Source organism: Thamnophis elegans, chromosome 16 (assembly GCF_009769535.1).
Source record: "Thamnophis elegans isolate rThaEle1 chromosome 16, rThaEle1.pri, whole genome shotgun sequence".
In the NCBI taxonomy this organism is placed as follows: domain Eukaryota; kingdom Metazoa; phylum Chordata; class Lepidosauria; order Squamata; family Colubridae; genus Thamnophis; species Thamnophis elegans.
In genome coordinates this window covers 23,955,475-23,977,553 of record NC_045556.1, presented here as the reverse complement: position 1 = coordinate 23,977,553, position 22,079 = coordinate 23,955,475, and the positions used below count along the sequence as shown (strand labels likewise).

General features: G+C 46.3%; 1 protein-coding gene across 1 annotated transcript; it reads left to right on the top strand.

Annotated features, from left to right (window-relative positions):
- The first annotated feature begins 2,767 nt into the window (after positions 1-2,767).
- Positions 2,768-21,638, top strand: ANP32A (acidic nuclear phosphoprotein 32 family member A). The gene is made up of 7 exons (XM_032232422.1): positions 2,768-2,935; positions 14,235-14,384; positions 15,710-15,832; positions 17,723-17,921; positions 19,386-19,483; positions 19,696-19,762; positions 20,579-21,638. Exons 1-7 carry the CDS (start codon positions 2,882-2,884, stop codon positions 20,638-20,640), a joined length of 753 nt encoding a protein of 250 aa, XP_032088313.1. The 5' UTR covers positions 2,768-2,881; the 3' UTR covers positions 20,641-21,638.
- The last annotated feature ends 441 nt before the right edge of the window (positions 21,639-22,079 follow it).

The following is a 22,079-nucleotide window of genomic DNA, read 5'->3' as shown; positions in this document are numbered from 1 at the left end:
ATACTAGTCTCCCTTTATTTATTTATCAGCACAAACATAACAAATGTAACAAAAAGGCAACAGTAAAAAAATATTGGGTTTCTGTCTGGATGGTCTCTTGTGACGAGCCGAAGGACAGAGAATGGAAGTGTGACCTTCCTCCCATATTTGGGCATACCAGGGGTTGTGACTTTAAATAAATAAATAAATAAATAAATAAATAAATAAATAAATAAATATCTGTCTGTCTGTCTGTCTGTCTGTATAATTTTGGGGCTTCCTATCAATTGTATCATATACCATATGTAAATAACATATACATAAAGGTAGTCCTCAACTTACGAGTTCATTTAATGACCATTCAAATTTACAACAGCACTTTTCATACCTATGAATGTTGCAATGACCCCATGGTCACAAGATCAAAGTTCAGACACTTGGCAACTGGGTCATATTTAAGATGGTTGCAGTGTCCTGGGGTTACATGATCACCTTTTGTGATCTTCTGACAAGCAAAATCAATGGAGAAGTCAGATTCAGTTACAACCATGTTACCAATTTAACAACTAGAGTGATTCACTCAACAAGAAACATAAAATGGGACAAAATTCACTTAACTGTCTCATTTAGCAACAGAAATGTGGTTGCGGGCAAGCCCGGCCCCTTGCCACGACCCCCTCAGTCCCCTGGGTGCTCCGGCCAAACTCTGCCCAATTATGGCTGTAAGTTGAGGACTGCCTGTAAAGACTTCCCCCTTTTCTTAAACTGACAAACTTTTCCTTAAGTTCAAATACAATAGATGGTTAGCAAACGACAGAAATTCCTATCAGATTTCTTCCTTTAGAAAGAAAATATTCTCCCCGTTTATTCTTCTTGCATCTGGATTACAAAAAAAACCCACACTCATTTTCTTTTAAGAGGAAAGCAAGATTCGGAGCCCATCTTTTTCTCTTCAAAACTAATGATGTTCTTGCAATGTAGCTTAGAAGGATCCATTTGCACTGTAGAGAAAGAATGTAGACTTTTTGTCACTTTCTTATGGTTAGCAATTCTTACAGTAACAATAAAGACAGGCAATTTTTCATGTAGCATGTGGAAGCAACTCTATTAGCACCATTTCATGCATGTGAAATGCCTTTCATAGCCTTAGGAGCTCATTCAGTCTTTGAAAGATGCAAAACAATCCTAAGGATTCTCAAATGGTTCATATTCTCTACACCTTATCTGCTTACAGACAAACATCCAGCTGGCTGGCTGCAAAATACTCCAAAGGGTCAGATCTAATTAACATTTGGACAGGCCACAAAAAAGGTCTTCTAGTCCAACCCCCTCTCAAGCACAGACCCCATACCTTTTCAAACAATGGCTGTCCGGTCTCTTCTTGAAAACCTGTGAAGACACTGGGAATTGACTATGGTTTGAAGGAGTGTGTGTCTTTGTATATGTAGTTATTGGAAGTACTTTGTGCTCTCATATTGGCGGACTTATTACACTGTTAATTCTTGTGAAAAGAATCCAGCAGTTCCAACTGTTGCCCGAACCGGCCCACTGTCCTGTTGTAGAAGAGGAAAGCTGGGATACCAAAATCACTGGAAGTCACACTAAAAACCTATTCCTGTTTAAGAGGCGTGCCTATTGCAGAATCAAAGCCAATGCACTTAAACTACTATGTAACAGTAGCAAGCTTTATCAGCAAACGTTAATACAATTTGCACCTCATTGTCTAGCCACTGTCCAAAAACGTTAATAACTAAAACCCCGTGTTTAGACTCAGCCAGCGGGTTGCCCGTGCCAAGCAGGGGAAAGAGCCGGAGAGCAGAATACCTACGAGGCCACCAACGATGCAGCAGGAAAAGCAGCTCGGTTTTCTCCCTCTCCCTCTGGCAAAAAGGGGACCTTTAAGAGAAGATCCCCCAGCCCAGCTGAGCAGGAGGAGGAAAGTCCAGGCTGGTGCAGCTGCTGCAGCTTTTCGAGGCCCTCCGGGAGTTCTCGGTCGCGTCCGACGCCGGCGGAAAGGAGACAACTCCCCCCCCTCCGCACTCTCCCGTACTGCCCGGAAGTCCTCAGCCCTCCAGCCTCCCCTTGATAAGCGGCCCCCGAAACCGGCCCTGACAGGCTCCGGCTCGGCCCTTCCGGCCACCGCGGTAGAAATCCTGCAGGTGCTAAAGCGCCCGGTGGCCGTTTCCCTCCTCTCCGAGGGGAGGTCCGTTCCTTCGCCGGAAAATGCGGCAGGGAGATCCGTTCCTCGAAGCGAGGCTCCGGAGAGCAGCTCCGTCTTCCGCGGGCGAGAAAGCGCCGCGAGCTCCGAGCGCCAGCCAATCCTCTGGGAAGCCGCCGTTCCTTCGCCGCCACCTCCCGGCCAGCAGCTGCTCCGGCGCTCGCCCGCCAGGCGGACGGAGGGTCCCGTTCCTCGGCAGGCGGCGCCGGGCCCGCTCACGGAGTCTCCCGCCCGCTGCGGCTCCAGCGCGGCCGTCCGCCCCGCCGCCAACCACCCGGCGGCCCCTTCCGCAGCTTGCGCCGACTGCTCCGCAGCTCCCTCGTCAGGGACCGGCCCGTCTCCCCCCGCAAGCCCGTCGCGCGCTCCCATTGGTACGGCGGCCGCCGGCCCGGCCTCCCCCGCCCTCCGGTTGGCCCGCCCGCCCGCCCGTCAAGCGGGAGCCTTTTCTCGCGGAGCGCCCGCCCCCGCGGCAATCACGCTAGTGTGCGCGCTGGTCGGCCGCGTTGGGGGATTCCGAGCGGAGCTGGTTGAGCGCCCAAAGTCCCTCTTCGCTCGCGCGCTGGCTCTGGAGGGGGGGCGGGAGGGGGGGGCCGCTGCTGCTACTGCTGCCGGAGCCGCCGGTGTCAACACAAAAGAGGGAGCGGAGCGCCGCGCAGCCAGGCAGCCTCCCGCGCAATCGGGGACATGGACATGAAGAAGAGGATCCACTTAGAGCTGCGGAACAGGACGCCCTCCGACGTAAGCCAGGGCGGGCGGGCGGCGGGGGGCTTCGCGGCGGCGGGAGGAACCGGGGCGGCCAGGCGGGGCGCGCGGGGAGCCGCTGCGGAGCGCTGGACGGGCGGGGGGCGCCGTCCTGCCGGCTGCCGTCGCGGGGGCTGCGCCGCTGCCCTTGAGGCGCCCACCGGGAGAGCGCGCGCGGCGTCAGTGCCCGGGGGGGGGCGCGGGGCCGAGATGGCGGGAGGGAAGCCGCTCCCCGCTCCGTGCGTCCGTCCGCCGGGTCTCCGGAGGCGGCGGCTGGCGAGGGCTCGCTCGCCCGGGCGGAAGGAGAGCGGAGCGAGCCGGGCAGGCGGCCGAGTTGGTCCTGCGCTCGGGCGGAGTTTGGCCGGAGCGCCCAGGGGGCTGAGGGGGTTGCGGCGAGGGGCCGGGCTCGCCCGCAAGTTGAGGGCGGCCGCCGGATGGGTCGCTCCCGCGGCGCGGATCAGGCGCGGTTGGCCGGGGAGCCATATTTGCAACTTTGTAGTCCTCATGAACGCGCCCTTTCTCTGCCCCCCCCGCCGCCCCAGATGTGCGGAGCTGGGGGGGCGAGGGGAGGCCTGATCTCCCCCCCGCCCTCTTGCTCTGCTCGCCCCGGGAGGGAGGGGGCGGCGGCGGCGGCCTCGGCCCGAACTTGGGATGCTGCTGGCGGAGGCTGCCTGGGAGGCGAAACTTTGTCCGCGGACTCGCCCGGCCCGCCTGCCCCGTGGAATGACGAGGGGGGGGGCAGGAGGGGGCGGCGGCGCTGCATTTTCCTCCCAAGGAGAAACTAAGGTTGCGGGGGGGAGGGGCGCAGCGCGGCCGTTTCGGGGGAACTTGGGGGGCTTCGCCGTTCCGAGAGGCGCTTCGCGCGCAGCCCCACCCAGGTGGGAGATGTTTTCCTCCGCCGAGGCGGGGAGGGGGGGCTTTACGTAAGACTCGCGGCGCAGCTCTGCCCCCCCTCCTGGAGTGTCACCTGCCTCCCGCCCCTCCCCCCCGCCGCTCCGCCGAAGCGCTTTTTGCGTCGGGCCGGCGGGGCTCTCGGGGGCCCTTCGGCCGCAGCCCGCCTTCTCCCCCTCTTCCCTTCATGGAGCGCGGCGCGGAGGCCCACCCCCTCGGAAGCAGCCGGCCTCCGCCGCGCCAGCCGCCCGCCCGCCCGCCCGCCCGAAGTAGGACACGGCGCCATCTTTTTCCCCCGCCGAACTGCAGCGAGGAAAAAGGGCTGCCCGAGCGAGCGGATCGCGGGGTCGGTTCCCCCTCCCTTCCCCCGGCGGCCGAGGAGGCGGGGCGGCCTCGCGGGTTGTCGGCCTTGGCGTGAAGGAAGCCCCCCACCCGCCCTGCGGAACGCGCGCCCAGGATGGCCGCCTTCCCACCCGCCGGTCCGGAAGGCCGAGGGTGGCTCCGCTGCGGGAGGGAGGGGAGGGCGCCCGCCCGCCCGCCGCCGGCGGCTCCCTTCGCCCAGCCTGGCACCACAGTAGCTCTCCAGGGCTGCCATTTTGTCGCCGAAGCGAAGGCGCGCACTTGGCCTGGCGGCCGCTCGGGCTGAAAGGACACGGAGCCTCGTGCTTCCCATGGAGGGGAGGGGGCAGGCGGCCGACCTCCCGTGTCGCCAGGCGGTTCGCTGACCCTTCCGAGAGGCGAAGGCTTCGGTGCGCCAGCCCCCCCGCCCAGCCCCGAATGCCAAGCCGACTGCGGCTCCTTCGACCCGCCTGGTGAAGCGCCCGTTGCCGCCCCCCGACCGAGTCTGCTTCTTCCCGCAAAAGACCCTCCGGAGCTGGTAGCTGTCCAGGCTGGGTCGCCGTGGGCTTTTCGTCGCTGGGCAGGGAGGCTTCGCAAAGGGACTCTTGAAGGCTACCAAAATAACTTCTTGCTGTCCTCCTGCTTGTCTTTTGCTCAGCCGTTTTATAGCTGTGTATTCTACTCCTTGTGAAGAGTCAAATATGGTGTCAAGATGCGTATTCTGTAAACTCTGGGAATGCTCCATACTTCATGGAGGGATATGGAGTTCCTTGAATGTGTTGCATGGAGTCTTGCGGATACAGGCTCAAAAGGAAATAGAGAAATTCGGCTATTTAGAACTTACTTAGAATGTTCACCTAAGAATAACGCAGGTTTATGCCAAATTTTCATGTACTACTCTTGGAGAATTTTGCCAAATCAGATTTTACTTTTTAAAACATTAAAATAGCTTAAAAGAAGCAACCTAGTTAATATTCAATAAAATTTTACATTGACATTTTTCCTGGTATTCTTTATATTTATTAGGTTGGACATTGTAGGAATATTTTTGCAATAATAGGAAAAAATGCAAACGATTTAAAAGAAATCTGGTGAAATCAGTAGGAAATTGAAATTATGAACACAGTTTTAATGTAAATTTTGCTGAAAACATTAAGAGGATTGCTCTCAGAACTAAAGTTGTAAGTTACAATACTTAGTCTAGGGCATGATACCTTCTGTGTTAATTCCTTGCTTTGTGGTAAATTGGTGCAATTTGCTAGTTTTTTTAAAAAAAAACTTCTGTTTTATTCATAATTCCATTTCTCATTCTCATGAGCTTTTCTGAGCTCTTGAAGGTGAAATTTGTCTCTGATTTCCTGGCAATAAAGCTTGAATTCAGTGAGACTTACTTCCAAATAGCTGTGTACAGGATTATCCCGCCACTCTTTTAATCCTGCTGGTTAATTATATCATGAAAAAACAATTGAGAATTCAGACTTCTGTGAATGCAAGTAAGGTACAAACTTCATGATCACCAAAGCCAGGGACTTTTGTTTTTAAACATGTAATTTCAGAAGCTTAAATTCTTTTTCTTTCCACCAGGTGGATTCAGAACAGTTCACTAAATAAACAACTTGAAAACAAAGCTGTAACCTACCAAAAATTAGTGTTGAAATAACATAGCAAACAGCCAACAGAAAAGCCATTAACTATAGATCAAACTAAAAATATTCAGCAAGTCGCCTTTAACAGCTTGATTTTTTTCCAAATATCTAAAAAAAGGCCTTCTCCAATAGAGGCTACTTATATTGAGCGCTTGCCTTTCTCTGATGGGCAGGGAATCTGGAAGGACTCCAGATCTGGAGGGAGGAACATATGGTGGCCCTTAAGTCACCAAAGTCCCAAGTCATTCAAGCTCATTTGATCTGGTGAGAATGTGATTTCATTCAGAGCATGATAGGGTATTATACTTAAATGCTTTTGAAATGCAATGGGATCAGGAGGCCCTGCATTCATCTAGGGGTGAGGGATACAGTGAATATTTTCTAGAGTTCCATTGGCCCTTCCATTGTGTTTCTGTAGCAACACATCTGAATCTAACCTCTCATTTCCCACTTAGGGATGGCTGTGTAACAATTACAAACTATGTAGTTCTCAACTATTATGTAGTTCTGTCTATGAACTTTATTTTACTAGATTTATCTTAACCATGAATTTAGAGAAGTCCTCTGAAGTTAGTAGAAGAGGAGTCATTTGTCCAAAGTGACCACTGAACTTTCATGGGCTGAAGAAGGACTTGAACCTGGAACTCCCTAATCCCAGCCCATAATTTCAGTCATTTAATCATACTTTACAGTTTTAATGCAAGAAGAGAAAAACCCTTTTGGATCTACTTCTAGTAATACAGAAGTAGCTAGTTGGTATGGTACTGCTGTTTGCAGTGTGTTCCAGATTTTAGTGCAACATAATATTTTTCTTTTCCCTCTCTTTTGGGAAGTAGCCTTCTAAACTTACTGAAGGAGGTTTTTGTTTTGGTCACTGCATATAGGCTTTTTAACACAGTTCTGAAGTTGGTGAGTTTAGAGTATAAGAAAAAGTTATTTCGTTTCTGAAAACATGTCCAGGTGACATGGATTCAAATCCAGATCCAAGTATAAGTGAAATGAAAGTGAACTCGTATCTTGGGGATATATACTTCAATCCACTTGATTGCAGAAGCCCTCTGAATAGTTCACCAAGTACAGAAGAAGTGAGTAGGTGTTTCTGCTACATTGGAATTCCTATAAAATAGCAATATAACTCAGCATAGAACCAATAAGACAGAACCAATAAACCTGCCTACAAAGTTTTCAGAAAGCAACTAATATTTCATTAATTAGTCTCTCTTAATTTTATTTTAATAAAAATAACCTCCGACTCCCTTATATTAAGGGAGTTGGAAGTCAACACCTTTTACTTTTTTCCCTTCCCTTTTCCCTCCCTTATTTTCCTCCTATTTTCTTTTGTATTTTTGTATTTCATATTATAAACTAATAAATAAGATTACTTAGTTTTCTGTTGTTGAATACTTAAAGGTGTTTGTACCTATAAACAGCTACATAACCTATGATAAAGATGCAAGCAATAGAAATGAGAGGATGCAGTAGACACAATCATCATCAAAATCCCCAGATAAAAATACAATTTTTGTTCTTATAATAAAGTATCGTCCAATAATATTTTAAGGTATCTGATCTTCTTGCAAATATGCAATGACTCCTGCAAACCACAAATATTTTAAAATAGTAAAAACTAGAAGTAGCCTGAACTCATGTCTGTAGCAACCTTTGGATCCTCAATGAAAGCCATCTAAAATTGTCAATATGAGTCATGAGAGGCTGCAATGCTTTGGGATTCAAAATGAAAGTTGTGTTTCTTCTGGGTTTATCTATCTTCTTCAAGAAACAAACAGTGTTTGTCTCATTATGGTTTAACACTTTTTACAAATATTTCTAATCCATGCATGGACAAGCGTTGGAGCCGCAAAATTGCACACACATTCTATTGGTTGATGTGCATGTAAACAATATCTAATACTGCTTTACACACTCAGAACCTTTGGAAGAAATAACTTCCCACCCCAGCTCCCATGGCACTTCTTGACTGTGAGGTCTCTTCAGCAGTGGAGCAGACAGCTTCTTGGAGTCCTAGGGACTCCATCTCTGGAACTTTTTAAGCCAAGGTTGGATACAATTTATTGAGGACAGTCTGAGCATTCCTGTCTCTGGCGGAAGTCCCTTCCAACCCCAGGATTCAGTGAGGCCCTGTAGAGGCTTAAAACCATGCACAGGAATCCTAGAAAAGGTGTTTCTGTGGTCAGCCATAGAATCCTCAGTCTCGCCAGTCCTTGTGAGCCAGAGTGGACTTGTTTCAAGAGTGTGTCAGCTACCATAGAATCCCCACCCAGGTGGCCAGAGTAGCAATTCCAGCAGCCCAGATGGGAACCTATAGTGATGGCATCGCAATAACAGCAGAAGCAGAAAAGGGAGGGAGGGAGGAAGAACCACAAACCCTACAAGTGTTGCGGAACAGGCTTTCATAAGCAGAGGCAAACCATGGATTGCCCTCCTTCTCACATCTTGATTTTGGTGAACAGTTTTATGGGCTATGCAATACTGAAGAAACAAGAAGTGAGATTTAGCCCAGAGAAGACCAAATGTGCAGCCCCTTACTTATAATGCACTAGTGGTGCTTAAATGCAAATGGTGCTTTATACGCTGCTTTGGTGCTCTTAAAAGGGCTGGTAGAATTAGAGTGTTATTACTAATAGCTTGATTTGCATTCTTCCGTATAGCATCTACCTTTGCAGGCTGACAGATACTGGATTGATTGCATTGGACCCTCAATCCAACCCACGGCTTGATTGTACAAATCCAGATTAAAATGCCCCTGACATCTGGTGTCTAGTATCTACATGGTATGGCTCCTGTCAAACAACTCTTACTATTAGCAGTTTTCTTTCCCAAGAGTCCGTTGGAATTACAGTATTGTAACTTTCATCCATTCCTTGCCATTTTCTCCAGAATTTAGAGAAATTGTATGTTTCTGTGACAGCCGTTGAATTATTTGAAGAATTATTTGATGAGTACTATTACATTTTCCCTTGTCTTGTCTTTTTAAAGCTTGTTATTAGCAGTTGCATTAATTTCTCCTCGTGAGATTTCGTTTCTTATCTCTCCATCCTCAGAATCTCCCTTGGATTCTGATAGTTTTCATGCACCTTTAAGTGCATCTTTAAGTGAGGTGCCCAAAACGGGATTATTCAGGTGCTTTTATTAACATAAGTTAAATTTACACACAACTTTTTTTACAACCATGTCATACTGCAGACTGGAAGTCAGTTTCCAAGCAACTACTATGCCAAAGTCTTTTTCCAGCCTAATATCTGGATTTTTTTTCTGTCTTCCCACTGGTTCTGCTATAGTTGGCAAATACAGGTAGTCCTCGAGTTAAGACCACAATTGAGCCCAAAATTTCTGTTGTTAAGTGAGGCATTTGTTGTGTGAGTTTTGCCACATTTTGCAACTTTTCTTGCCACAGTTATTAAGTGAATCCATGCAATCCATAAGGTGGCTAAGTGAATCTGACTTCACCATTGCTTTGCTTGTCAGAAAGTTGCAAATTTTGATCACGTGATCCCGGGATACGCAACAGTCATAAGTATGAATCAGTTGCCAAGCATCTGAATTTTGAACACGTGAACATGGGGACAATGGATGGTCGTAAGCGTGAAAAACAGCCATAAGTCACTTTTTCTAGTGCCGTTGTAACTGAATGTTCACTAAAGAAGGACTACCTGTGTAAGCACTCCCTCCCCTTTTTCATCTCACTCTCGAATAGGAAGGTTATAGAGGGTAGGACCCAATGCAGAGTCCTGTGCTGGACTTTGGCGCTTCGCTTTCATTGATTGAGGGAGAATTCATGACTGCTTATGAAGTAAGATTTCAAGTAGATGTGCATCTGCTAAACTGCTAGTTTATCCAGAGAAGATTCATAAGCATACTCCAGGTATGACAATCACAATGTCATGGAGTGTTTTGTCAAATACTTCACTGAAACCAAGATATATTATTTCTACATTTCCACGCACTATTAAGGGAGCGATGTAATTTAAAAAGGAGAGAAGATTAACTTTTTTGTTGTACACTTTGAAGAAAATATGTAAATGTACAAAAGAGAATGTGACATAAATAAAAAAATACAATAGGGATAAATAAATCAGGGATTTTAAAAAGTTGTGGAGGTTATTGCCATCATGGAAGTTACACCTTTCCAATATATAATCAATGGTATTAGTTTAAATAGTTTAATATCACACCACATTAACCGTGATGAACAATTCATTGGAACGATAAATGAGTTTGGTCTATATTGCTAAAATGAATTTAGATTCTACAGTATGCATAAAACTCAATTTTGTATATGATAACAATCCATGTATTAGATTATAGTCTGTGAATGATTTCAAGCTGAAGCATGCGAAATTTGCTTTTAAGGTACAAAGTTACTTCAGACTTCAAAGCATTTTCCCACAACTTGAACCGGGGACTGGAAGCCGTTAAAGACTGGATGAGAGCAAACAAGCTGATACTCAACCCAGACAAGACCGAGTGGCTGTTGTGTTTCCCTCCCAAAAATTTGACCACCATACCATCACTCAGGCTGGGGGGACAAAATTTAAACCCCTCAGAAAGGGCCCGCAACTTGGGAGTCCTCCTGGATTCACAGCTAACTTTTGACCACCATCTCTCAGCTGTGACCAGGGGGGCATTTGCCCAGGTTCGCCTGGTGCGCCAGTTGCGGCCCTACCTGAATCGGGAGGCCCTCACAACAGTCACTCGAGCCCTTGTGATCTCTAGGCTGGAATACTGTAATGTGCTCTACATGGGGCTGCCCTTGAAGAGCATCCGAAGACTTCAGCTAGTCCAGAATGCGGCCGCGCGAGTGATCGTGGGCGCACCACGGTTCGCCCACATAACACCGATCCTCCGTGAGCTGCACTGGCTACCTGTTGGTCTCCGGGTGCACTTCAAGGTCCTACTCACCACCTATAAAGCGCTCCATGGTAGTGGATCTGGCTATTTGAGAGACCGCCTTCTGCCAATTACCTCCCTGCGTCCCATCAGATCGCATAGAGTTGGCCTCCTCCGTATTCCATCCGCCAGTCAGTGCCGACTGGCGACTACTCGGAGGAGAGCCTTCTCTGTTGCGGCTCCGACACTATGGAACAATCTCCCCGTGGAGATTCGTACCCTCACCACCGTCCAGGCCTTCCGCACAGCCCTCAAGAACTGGCTAACCCGTCAGGCCTGGGGATAATCTTATTTCGCCCCTCCCGAATGCTGAGTGAATGTTGAGTTTTATTGTCTAATTTATTTTGTGCACATTTCTTTTTTCGTATTGTCCTACACTCCCCTTCCTTTTTGATTGTAAGCCGCCCTGAGTCCCCTCAGGGAAAAGGGCGGCCTATAAATAAATAAATCCAAATCCAAATCCAAATTAGCCACTGAATTGTCCACTGAAGCCGACAATTTTCCAGCAAGAAGCATATAGTATAATTGTAGCAATTATTATATATGGAAGCATATATAATATATGCATATATGTTAAAATGGGAATTCAGCTTTTAAGATTTGTTCCATACTGGTATAAATTATTTCTCAGAATAACAGAATTATAAGGAACGTTGGAGGTTTGCTAGTCCAACCTTCTGTTCAAACCTTTCCAGACAAATGACTCTCCAATCTCTTCTTAAAAACCTCCAACAGATGGGACCGTTCACAACTTCTGGAGGCAAGTGGTTCCACTGATTAAATGTTCTCACTGTCAGTAAATTTCTCCTCAGTTCTAGGTTGCTTCTCTTCATGATTTATTTGAAAGGATTTTATCTTTGTCTTATTAATAAGTAAATATTGCAATCTAAACACATTGTCAACTATAACTGGAATGACCTTTGTTTATTTATTTCATTGTATGTATATCTTGCCTTTACCATTTTTTACAAATAACTCAAGGTGGTGAACACATATGATACTCCTCCCTCCTCCTGTTTTTCCCACAGAACAAACCTGTGTGGGCTGAGAGAGGCGGACTGGCCCAAGTCACCTAGTTGGTGTCATGGCTAAGGCAGGACTAGAACTCACAGTCTCCTCCTTCCTAGCTTGGTGCCTTAGTCACTAGACCAAACTGGCTATCTCTAATAACATTGAGTCATTACCATATTGTTTTCATGGTGTTTAAAATCTAGTAACAAAATGAACAATTCAAGAAAGCAAAATTCCAAAGCAACATGAAAATTGCATGCTCTGGAAACAATACGAACCTCTTTCAGTTCATGTTAATTCAATTAGTTCAATTAAACAGTTCAGTTTAATTAATAGAACGGAGGGACCATTAAGTTGAAATAGATGAGCAAGTCAACTGTAGACGGAAGGGCAGAATAAAGACAATCTTAATATCCTAGTCAAAGAGTTGGTGGCCTCCCAGCTGTTCTCTGTTCCTCTGGATGGGCAAAATAAAAAAGGGCCATATTGTGACTTCATACCTTTTCAAGTGTCTTCGGTCCCAGAAGTGAAACTGAGTCACTCACATGACCAGCCCACTTTACATCTGTTACAGGAGGACTGGGGTGACAGGATAGCAGCGTTCCAAAATTTGAGGGGCTGCCACAAAGAAGAGGGTTGAGGGTCAACCTATTATCCAAAGCACCTGAAAACAGGAGAAAAAAAACTGCGGATGGAAACTAATCAAAGAGAGAAGCAACCTGGAACTCAGGATAAATTTCCCGACAGAACAATTATGCAGTGGAACAACTTGCCTTCAAAAATTGTGGGTGCACCATCACTGGAGGCTTTTAAGAAGAGACTGGACAGCCATTTGTCTGAAATGGTATAGAGTCCCCTGCTTGAGCAAAGGGTTGGACTAGAAGACCTCCCAGGTCCCTTCCAACTCTATTATTCTGTTAAAACGGAAGTCTCAGAGAATCCAATTTGTGAATTTAGTTTTGAGTTCAACAAAGGAACACAATTCCGAGATTTAGCATTATGGCAAGTTGGGAAGGTCTGTATTTAAAAAAAAAAAACTAAAAAAGAGTAGCTGTCAGCCAACCCAGAGACTGAGAAATAGCCAAGCTAGCTAATGATTTTGTTCAGCTTCCCTCTGAACCTGGATTAGTTGAAACTGCAGCAAAGTTTTCTTTCCAAGTGATTGGACAGCTCTCCCTTTCAAATTCATGTGGAATTCCTTTCCATTCATCGGATTGTGTTTGTCTGGAGTTCCAGCAGTAGCAGGATCAGCAGTTTAGCCGTGGGAGAAAGGGAGCGCATCGAATTCATTCTGGCCTTTCTTCCAGGAGCACAAGAGGGGGCAGCCATGGGAGAATGACTTGGCTTTATGGCCATAAGAGTTGACTTTGAAACTCTCACTGAGATGACGTCCCTGTTTTAATCCAGCAAAGGTAGTCCAGGTCAATACAGGTGGTCCTTGACTTACGACTACAATTGAGCCCAAATTTTCTGTTGCTAAGCACAGCAGTTGTTAAGTGAGTTTTGCCCAATTTATGAACTCTTCTGCCATGAATGTTAAGCAAATCATTGTAGCCGTTAAGTAAATTATGCGGTCATTAAACTGGCTTCTCCCATTGACGTTGCTTGTTGGAAGCGTTGGGAAGGTTACAGCTGGTGATCCTGGGATCCTGGGATGGGGCAACCGTCATAAAGGCATGCCAGTTGCCAAGCACGGAAATTTTGGTCACTGACCACAGGGATGCTACAAATGGACATAAGTGAAAACTAGCAAAGGCAATAGCACGTAGACTTGCATACCACTTTGCAGTGCTTTTACAGCCCTCTCTAAGTTTACAGAGCCAGCCTCTTGCCCCCAACAATCCGGCTCCTCATTTACCAACCTTGGAAGGACAGAAGGCTAAGTTAACCTTGAGCCTGGTGAGATTCGAACTGCCAAATTGCAGGCAGGCAGCAGAAGTAGCCTGCAGTACTGCACTCTAACCACTGGACCACCAGGGCTCAAAACTGATCATAAGTCTCCCTTTTCAGTGCTGTTGTAACTTCGAACAATCGCTAAATGAATGGTTGTAAGTCAAGGACTCCTTGTATTGCATCCAGTGACATTGATTGGTATTTCAGTTGTTTTCATGCCGTATATGCAGTGGAGCATTGGTCATAGAGGTCAATGGCCAGAATTGTGTTGAAGTGAAATAACTATGAATGTTCCCACCTTCCACATAGTGACTTTGCTCTAGCTTGAAATGCTCACGCAATTCTTTGGTCATCTTGAAATTTAGTCCTTTTAAATTTAATGGGATTTACCCCAAAATACTGTAGGTGGGTTTGGCTTGAAGCAAATCTTATGAAGGCCATATAAATGACTCTGATATGTTAAATGCCTATTTATTTATCCATTTAGAAACCTCCCATCTCCCTTACAGAGGAACTCTAGGCAGTGTGCAGATAAAATGTTAAAACATAACGAGTGACTGAACCTGAAAATGACATCACTAAGCCTTTTATTTACTTTTTGTATTCAGGTAAAAGAACTTGTTCTTGACAACTGCAGGTCAAATGAAGGAAAAATTGAAGGCCTCACAGATGAATTTGAAGAGCTGGAACTATTAAGTACAATCAATGTAGGCCTCACCTCAGTTGTAAACTTACCAAAGTTAAACAAACTTAAGAAGGTAGGTGGTCGTCCTATTTTATGAAGAAAAACATGACTGGCCTAATAGTTACTTATATAAAAGACCCTTGAACCCAGTGTTAAATGGAGGGTTCTATGTGACTACACAGTAAAGCAAAACTTTGGAACTTTTAAATAAACATGGCACATCTAATTGTAAAGTGTAAAGTGCAGGGATTTCCTAATATTTCTCGCTTTTGTTCATTATAACTCTGCTGCCAAGACACTCATTTTATACATGCCCATCTGTCCATCTGACTGCCAACTTGGTCTCATTTGATCTGCTCAGGTCGTGCAGGCTCCTATTTTTGCAGAGTGGCAGAAGCACTGGTGGCCTCCCCCCAGCTCCCCATCTTTTTCTCCCTTGGTAACTCCAGTTTCTTGGCCAGGTGAAAACTGTTTTGCTTTGGAATCATCCTGGCTCTTCTCTGCTGCTGCTGATGCTCAACTAAGATCTGCCCTTTGGCTTCCCTTTTCTCCCTCTCTGTTCAAAATTTGTTTCCTCTTCATTGCCGAAACTATTGGCTTCGCTAGCCTTTACTTTTGACTTCATTGCCCTTCCGCTAGCAGCCTTTTGTTCGTCCTGCTGGAGGTGTTAATTCAGCTGTTCTCTTGGTTAGCGTCTCTCTGCTCTGCATTTGAGCCTCCATGCTTCTTTAGGACATACTATCCCGTTTCCTGCCGAGTCTCTTTCCCCATTCTGCCTTCTTTCCGCTCCATCATTATTTTTGTGACTTTCCTTGTTCTCCTATTATGAATGAATGAATGAATGATCGATCATCTCACAGCCCACCTTCCCTCTGCAGATGTTGCCTGCTTAGCTTTATCTTGACTTCCAGGTGTGCTATATTTGCCCCGTGTCTTGGTTTTCCTTTGTACAACTGTTTTGATGGCCACCAGTGTCAGTAACCTCCAGCCCTTCTCTTGGCTCCCAATCTATTTTGGGATACAGACAAGCTCTATGTCTTCCACTCCAAAACTTTTCACCAGCTCTCCTCTCCAAGCTCCCTCTCCTCTTTCGTTCTCTTTCACTTTCCCAGTTCCTCACTTTCTCCAAGCATGTTTGTGATGCTGCTGCTTTCATTTCCTTCCAAATCCCTCTGGGCTGGCACAATGCCATATGCCTTTACTCATTCATTTGGGGAGTTATCAGGGTGGAACTTCAAATTGGGCCCTCAGGAAAGGGGTGTGTCCTCTGTGAGGTGACATATGTGCATAGATAAGACTTTATTTACTACAGATATTAGAGAACAAATGCTATATTATCCTAAGAAATGAATAACATAGTTGTGTTTATTTTTATTGTCTCAATATTTGTCTCCTCAGCTCGAGTTGAGTGACAACAGAATCTCAGGGGGACTGGAAGTATTGGCAGAAAAATGTCCGAACCTCACACATCTAAACCTAAGTGGCAACAAAATAAAGGATCTTAGTACAATAGAACCTCTGGTGAGTCCACATAGGCCTCTTTGGGAGGTCTTTGCTGATCAGTTCCCAGTACTCCTGGGATTGTCCCTCTAGTTCAGGGGTGTCAAACTCAAGGCCTGGGGAGGGATCCGGCCTGTGGGATGCTTAGATCTGGCCCATGGGGCCACACTGCAAGCAGCAAAGGAGTAGGCCACAGTGCTTCTGCCAGTGGGAACGGAGCTCAGGAGGGCTGCTCCTTCTGCGCTCTGTTTTCGTTGGCAGAGTGCTCTGGCCACCACAGGTGCCCCCGACATGAGTGATGTCGAGCTGGCCACGCCCCCTGCCCATGCCTCCCTGCCCCCCCCCCCAAGGTCATACACAATCCCCAGTGAAATTGAGTTTGACACCCCTCCTGTAGTTGCCTATTCGCCCTGCAGCCTCTCTGGCCACCCTCTTCCTTTCCTGCGTCTCCCTAAGCGCTGTCTGGTCCGTCAGAGGGCCCAAGGGAACAAGGGCTTGAGTTCTCTTACCCGCATTGTGCACTGTGACCCCCCTCGTGGCTGCCTTTCATTATGACTCCTGGGGTTGTCCTTATTCCTGAGCAGTCAAAAAGACCACTCCCCCCCCCCCCCCCCCGTAAGCCAGCTGAGGAAAAGGTGTCTGTAGCTTTCAGTGGAGTAGGAGACATTTCCAGATGGGCTCAGGATATGGTTCCCTGCTTCCTTTGGTCCTCCTTGACTGCCTAAACTTCATACTAGTAGTGTGGCATTTTAAAACTTTTATGCTTTTCTGTACTCCCTTCAGTTTGCCAGGCAATAATTTCCCCCTTTCTTCCCTTATTCTAAACTTAAAGCGACTCAGTTTCCTTGACTCTTTACCTTTCTGGACAGATCCATAGAAACAATATTTGTGGACAAGTCAGAAAATAAAGGAGGACCGTAGAACCCCAGGGGGCTCAGAATAGGTGGACGTAGAACAGCTGCCCCCGAACCTGGGCTGCAACCATTGTCCTCTACTGCCTGTTTTCAGTCGCTGGGAACGGCTGCCCTGAACCTTGACTGAGTAACATTGCAACTGGCAACATTTCTGGATCTGCTTCTGGCCTCCAGATTGCAGCTTCTATCGCACTTTCTCTGCTGAGAAAGTCAACAGACTTTAAAATTGAAGGTACAGAAGAAAAAAGTGTCTATAAGGATGAAACAGTGAAAGGATGGGGCTATGCGGCGTCTTTGGCAGACCCTCCCCCATCGAATAGGACTAAACATCTTTCTTTTTTTTAAATCTAATAGAAGCCTTTTCAGTGCTGACATGAACAGATAAGAAGAGTCGTAGGTATTTGATCTTTTTAGTTAATGTACCCTGATATTTAACCACCTGAAGCCTCTTCTTCCACATGGTGTGAGCAGGCTGGTGGTGACTGAGTGAAACTTGCCCAGTCATCCCGGGAGCTTCTGTGGCTGAAGGTAGCCTTGAATCTCCTCTCCTGTTCCTGTTCCATATAATATGGCTTGATTTGTGGCTTGGTGAAAGAGCATCTGCAGAATTGGTTGCTGGCTTCTGCATCTCCTTCTGACGGTCGCCTGAAGGAATGGTGCCTATAGGCTGGAAACAAACAGGAGGCGGCTTCCTTCATGGGATTTAAAATTCTTGGCCCACCTTGAGAATCTGCAGCCAGAGGGCTTGTTCCCTTTGGGGCTTTGGACAGGTGTCTTGCAGACTCCCAGGGATCTGTGGCTCCAGGTGGAGCTTAAATCCAACTCACCTGAATGTGGCCACTTCCAAACTTCTTGTAGGCCAAATCTGATCCTGGCTAGATTGAGAGGATAGAATGTTTTCTAGTTAAGAAGCCTTTGGGGCCTTTGTTTTGTTATAATTCTGACCCAGTGGTGTTGGGCCGAGGGTTGGCAATGAACCCCTTCCTTTTTCTTTCAGGAGAAGTTAGAAAACCTGAAGAGTTTAGATCTTTTCAATTGTGAGGTCACTAACTTGAATGACTACAGAGACAATGTCTTCAAACTTCTCCCTCAACTCACATACCTGGATGGCTACGATCGGAATGATAAAGAGGCCCCTGATTCGGATGCAGAAGGTTACGTGGAAGGCCTGGATGATGAAGAGGAGGAGGAGGATGGTGTGTGAGCTTGAACCCTAGCTTGAGGTTGACTCCCAAGAACAAAACTCCATGTCTTTGCCTTATTTGATGCAGTAAAACCATCCACAGAGTTATCCGTATCAGTTTGTCGCATTCCAGATTGCCCTGGAAGCAAGAGACGGGAGGAATCCTGAAAACCCCCTAGATTCCAGTGCCCTGTGCTTCTCCTTGGCACCAAATATTGATGAACATTGGCATCTTGTACTGGAATGGTGGGGTAAATATATAAGAGGACCATTGAATAGCAGAGGTAGCATCTAAAGGTTGATTTTGCCTCTCTTTAAATTACTGGAAACACAACTTCTGGATATGATGATAATGGCCACTCCTACAGGTTGCTTTCAAGAGGATTGCAATAAATTGGAGGAAGAGACAGTACTCAGTGGATGATACGTACCATGGCTTAGAGGGACCTTTGTTTAGAAGGGACAGCAGAGGCCAGGAACAACTGCCTACAACCTGCACCCTGATTCTGAGTTTCCAGCAAGTTTTAGGCATGATTGCTGGCTTGAAAATCAGTGACTCTCAAGTAGATGGATTCCTTTGGACCCAGTCCAAAGGGGGCTTCTTCTATCCATGCTCTTTTTAGTACCACGGTTCTCTTACATGCATGGCTTGCGTGTCATGCCCCATCATCCAGTGCAGAGTGTGCCACGTGCAAGTAAGGAATTGGGGATGGTGGGGAATCCTGTCCTCATCCTGCAGTTAAGGTTCCTGGAGAGGCAGATTCCTTGCAAGTCTATTGTCTGAAACACTAGATACTAGAAACCAATGCAGATGATAGGTACGAAAGCATGGCTTAAACTTCAGAAATATTTGGAACTGACCTGTGCTTCTTTTCTCTTGTTCTGTTCCACTTCATAAAAACGTCAGGTGGTTTTGCTGTTTTAAATAGGGTTAGCTCGTTTGGAGCATTTCTCCTTCAATTTGCGTGAGGTGAGAGAAATGGGAGAACTACCTGATAGGTTGCTTAATGTTCTTGGTCTTCCTTTTGGGTTTCCTGGAAGCAACTTTGCTGAAGACAAAAGCTCTTTCTTTTGTTGTTTTGTTTTGTTAAGTTAAATGCCTCATCTTCTGCCTTCGGGACCTGTCTTCTTTCTGAGCCTAAAATAGCTGCCACATCATTTCTGTCCCTACTATGGAATCCAGGCGATCACAATCTCCGAGCTGCAGAATTTAGACACTTAGTTGATAGCTTCAACTTTCACATAGCTGAAGGAGGGTGAATGGGAATCTGATATTTCTGCACATGCTCAGTGGCACACACTCACACCCACACCACCCCGTTCCTGCAAAAGTTCAGGGCTCCGTCCGGTCCTGACTGCAATGTTGCTCTTGGCCTTTATGGCCTGGGAGAGACAAAGCAAAGGTTTAGGAGGGGAACCAGAAGAAAATGGAATTGACTTCTCTCATTGGCTCGGTTCTTCTGTTTTGTTTTTATAGAAGAGGACTACGATGAAGAGGCTCAGTTAGGAGAGTACGAATTAGAGGAAGAGGAGGATGTGAGTGGAGAAGAGGAAGATGTGAGTGGAGAAGAGGAGGTAAGACTGTAGTACTTGGGGGAGAGAATCAGACCAGCTGCAGGCATCTTGCTTTGGAATGAGGGGTGTTGCGATCTGTGATCAGCCGGAGCAGATAATGGCCTCATGCTGAATATGGTTACGGCAATTCCTCTTCCAAAGCGAACTAATTTTTTCCAATTTAGACAAGTTCCAGATGCAATAAAACACTTTTGCCTTTTTTTCTCTGGCAGGAGGATGAAGAGGGTTATAATGATGGTGAAGTAGATGATGAAGAAGAGGAGGAAGAAGCAGCAGTTGGTATGTGCAAAACAAACCTTGAGAAAACCTCTGCCCTCTTTTAAAGGCTAAACCATTGGGACAGTAGAGCAGATCTGAGAGATTGACTGAGATGCTGTGTGAGGTTAAGCGCCCCGAAGCCGCTTCAAGCCCTCCTGCGGCCCGAGAGCTTCGGGGTGTCCCTGGGCTTGCCTCTCCCCATCAGCCAGCCGCCACTCCCTCAGAAGGAAGCTATTTGGGGGAAAGTTAGGAGACGCTTCCAGTGTTTCTGCCTTGAGCTCTTCAGAGGAAAAGGGAGAGATGAAGGAGGAAGGCCTGGAGCTTCTTTTTGGTGCGATTGGAAATTTCTTCAGGGCAAAGTTAGTTTATTTGTTGACTGGAGGGCTTATAGAGTGGCCTGCAACTCTTCAATATGTAGTTGGAATTAAACAGACACCAACCAGCTAATTTTAAATTAAAAGCATGAAAAATAGTCCCTAAGGGCATTAAAGAGTTCTGGGTTAATATTTTTATTTTATTCCTCTTCTTTGCACATATTTTATATGGGAAAATGGTGCACTGCTTTTAACAGTACTTAGCTTACCAGTTTCAGCAGCTGCGTGCAGCCTGCATTGTAAAGGTGCAAAGTAGAACTTTCCTTCCTCTGGAAGTGGGGCTGAATTCGGCTGGCGGGGGAAGCTGCTTTCCCCCATAGCTGCCCTGGCCTTTGCTCAGCTGGAAATTGCGCTTAAACCTAAGTGGGTTGCTTTGCAACAATAGTTTGGGGCTGCATGGGGAAGGCAGTTTGTGGGGCAGAGATGTTCCTCATTCTGACCCTGCAACCCTTTGCTTTGACAGAAGAAGCCCGGGGGGAGAAGAGAAAACGAGAGGCTGATGATGAAGGCGAGGAGGAAGATTAAATGCAACGCAACCTGTTCTGGGGAAAAATAAGTTTCCTATTGTGATTTGACTGTTTATTCCCTGTATTTTCACCCCTTCTCACCCCCTCCCTGGAATGTAATGTTGCTGTGAGATCAAGAAGGAAATGTTTAATTTTATGGGCAAGGGAATTAAAATAACATTTTTTTAAAAAAAACTGCCACTCAAGACTGCTACATTTTGTTTCTGTAAAAAAATATTTTATCTGTTATTCCTGTTTATGCAGGAGCAAACAACGCAAGAGATAAGTTTGTTTTTCTTGGAGTGGCTCATCCTGGACTCTGGATTTTTTATTTTATTTTAAAAGCTTTTTAGAAATAAATATGAGCTGGAGGATTCCCACAATGATTCCAATTGATGGCTGGAACAGGGAGGGCGGAGGGATCATTTGGGCCTGAAGACTCCGTGGCTTCTTCCCCGCCCCCCCTTTTGGCCAGTTTATGAGGACATTGTAAGCCTTTTTTTCTTCTCTCCCGGATTCAGCAAAATTGGCCTGTGGGAGCCTTCCAGCCGCCAGCACCATAGGGAGCAGCAGCAGCAGCATCTTGATAACCGCGTGTTTTCTTGTTACCTGTTTTGTGAATGGCTGCCGTTCCCAGAAACCCCTTTTCTTCCACTTCCTATCGGTAACATTTACTTGGCTGTTTGTAAATAGTGACCAACTATGTAATTTCTCTCTCTCCTTTTTATTTGGTTTGTGGGGGTGACTTTGCAAATTTTTATTTTAAAAAAATCTTGTAGAGCATGGCTGGGCAAGCTCTCGGGATGGGAACTGCTCAAGAATGCAGCAGGATCCTTGTTCAGCTCCCATTCCCGGTTGGTTCTTTTCTGACTCTTGGGATCTAGAGCAGTTCTCTGTAAACGGCAGTCATGAAAATATCTATAAATATATATAAAAAGTGTTCCTAATTTCCTGAGTTAACTGGTGAATTGCATTTGACAGTTGTAATAAAAAAAGAAAATGTTTGAACCCTTTTAACTAAAGTGTGTACTATTTTGGTCTGTAAAATACTATATATAAAAGTATATTAACAACGCCTTGATATTAGGTGATGAGAATCTGTTTCCACATGTGCTCTACAGCAGTGGTCTCCAACCTTTGGCAACTTTAAGACTTGTGGACTTCAACTCCCAGAGTTCCTCAGCCAGCAAAGCTGGCTGAGGAACTCTGGGAGTTGAAGTCCACAAGTCTTAAAGTTGCCAAGGTTGGAGACCACTGCTCTACAGTACTCTGAAGATTTTTGCAAAGCTTTTAATTGCCAGAGGAGACAGTACTGGACACCCAGGCCAGCCGGGTCTCTTTTCATACACGAGCATGGATTGCGGATAGAAAAGTTGTATTTTCTTAAAAAGTCAGTGAATCGACTGCAAAGTACCTAGTTGAATGTACAGATTTAATTTCCTGTCCCTCTTCAATGAG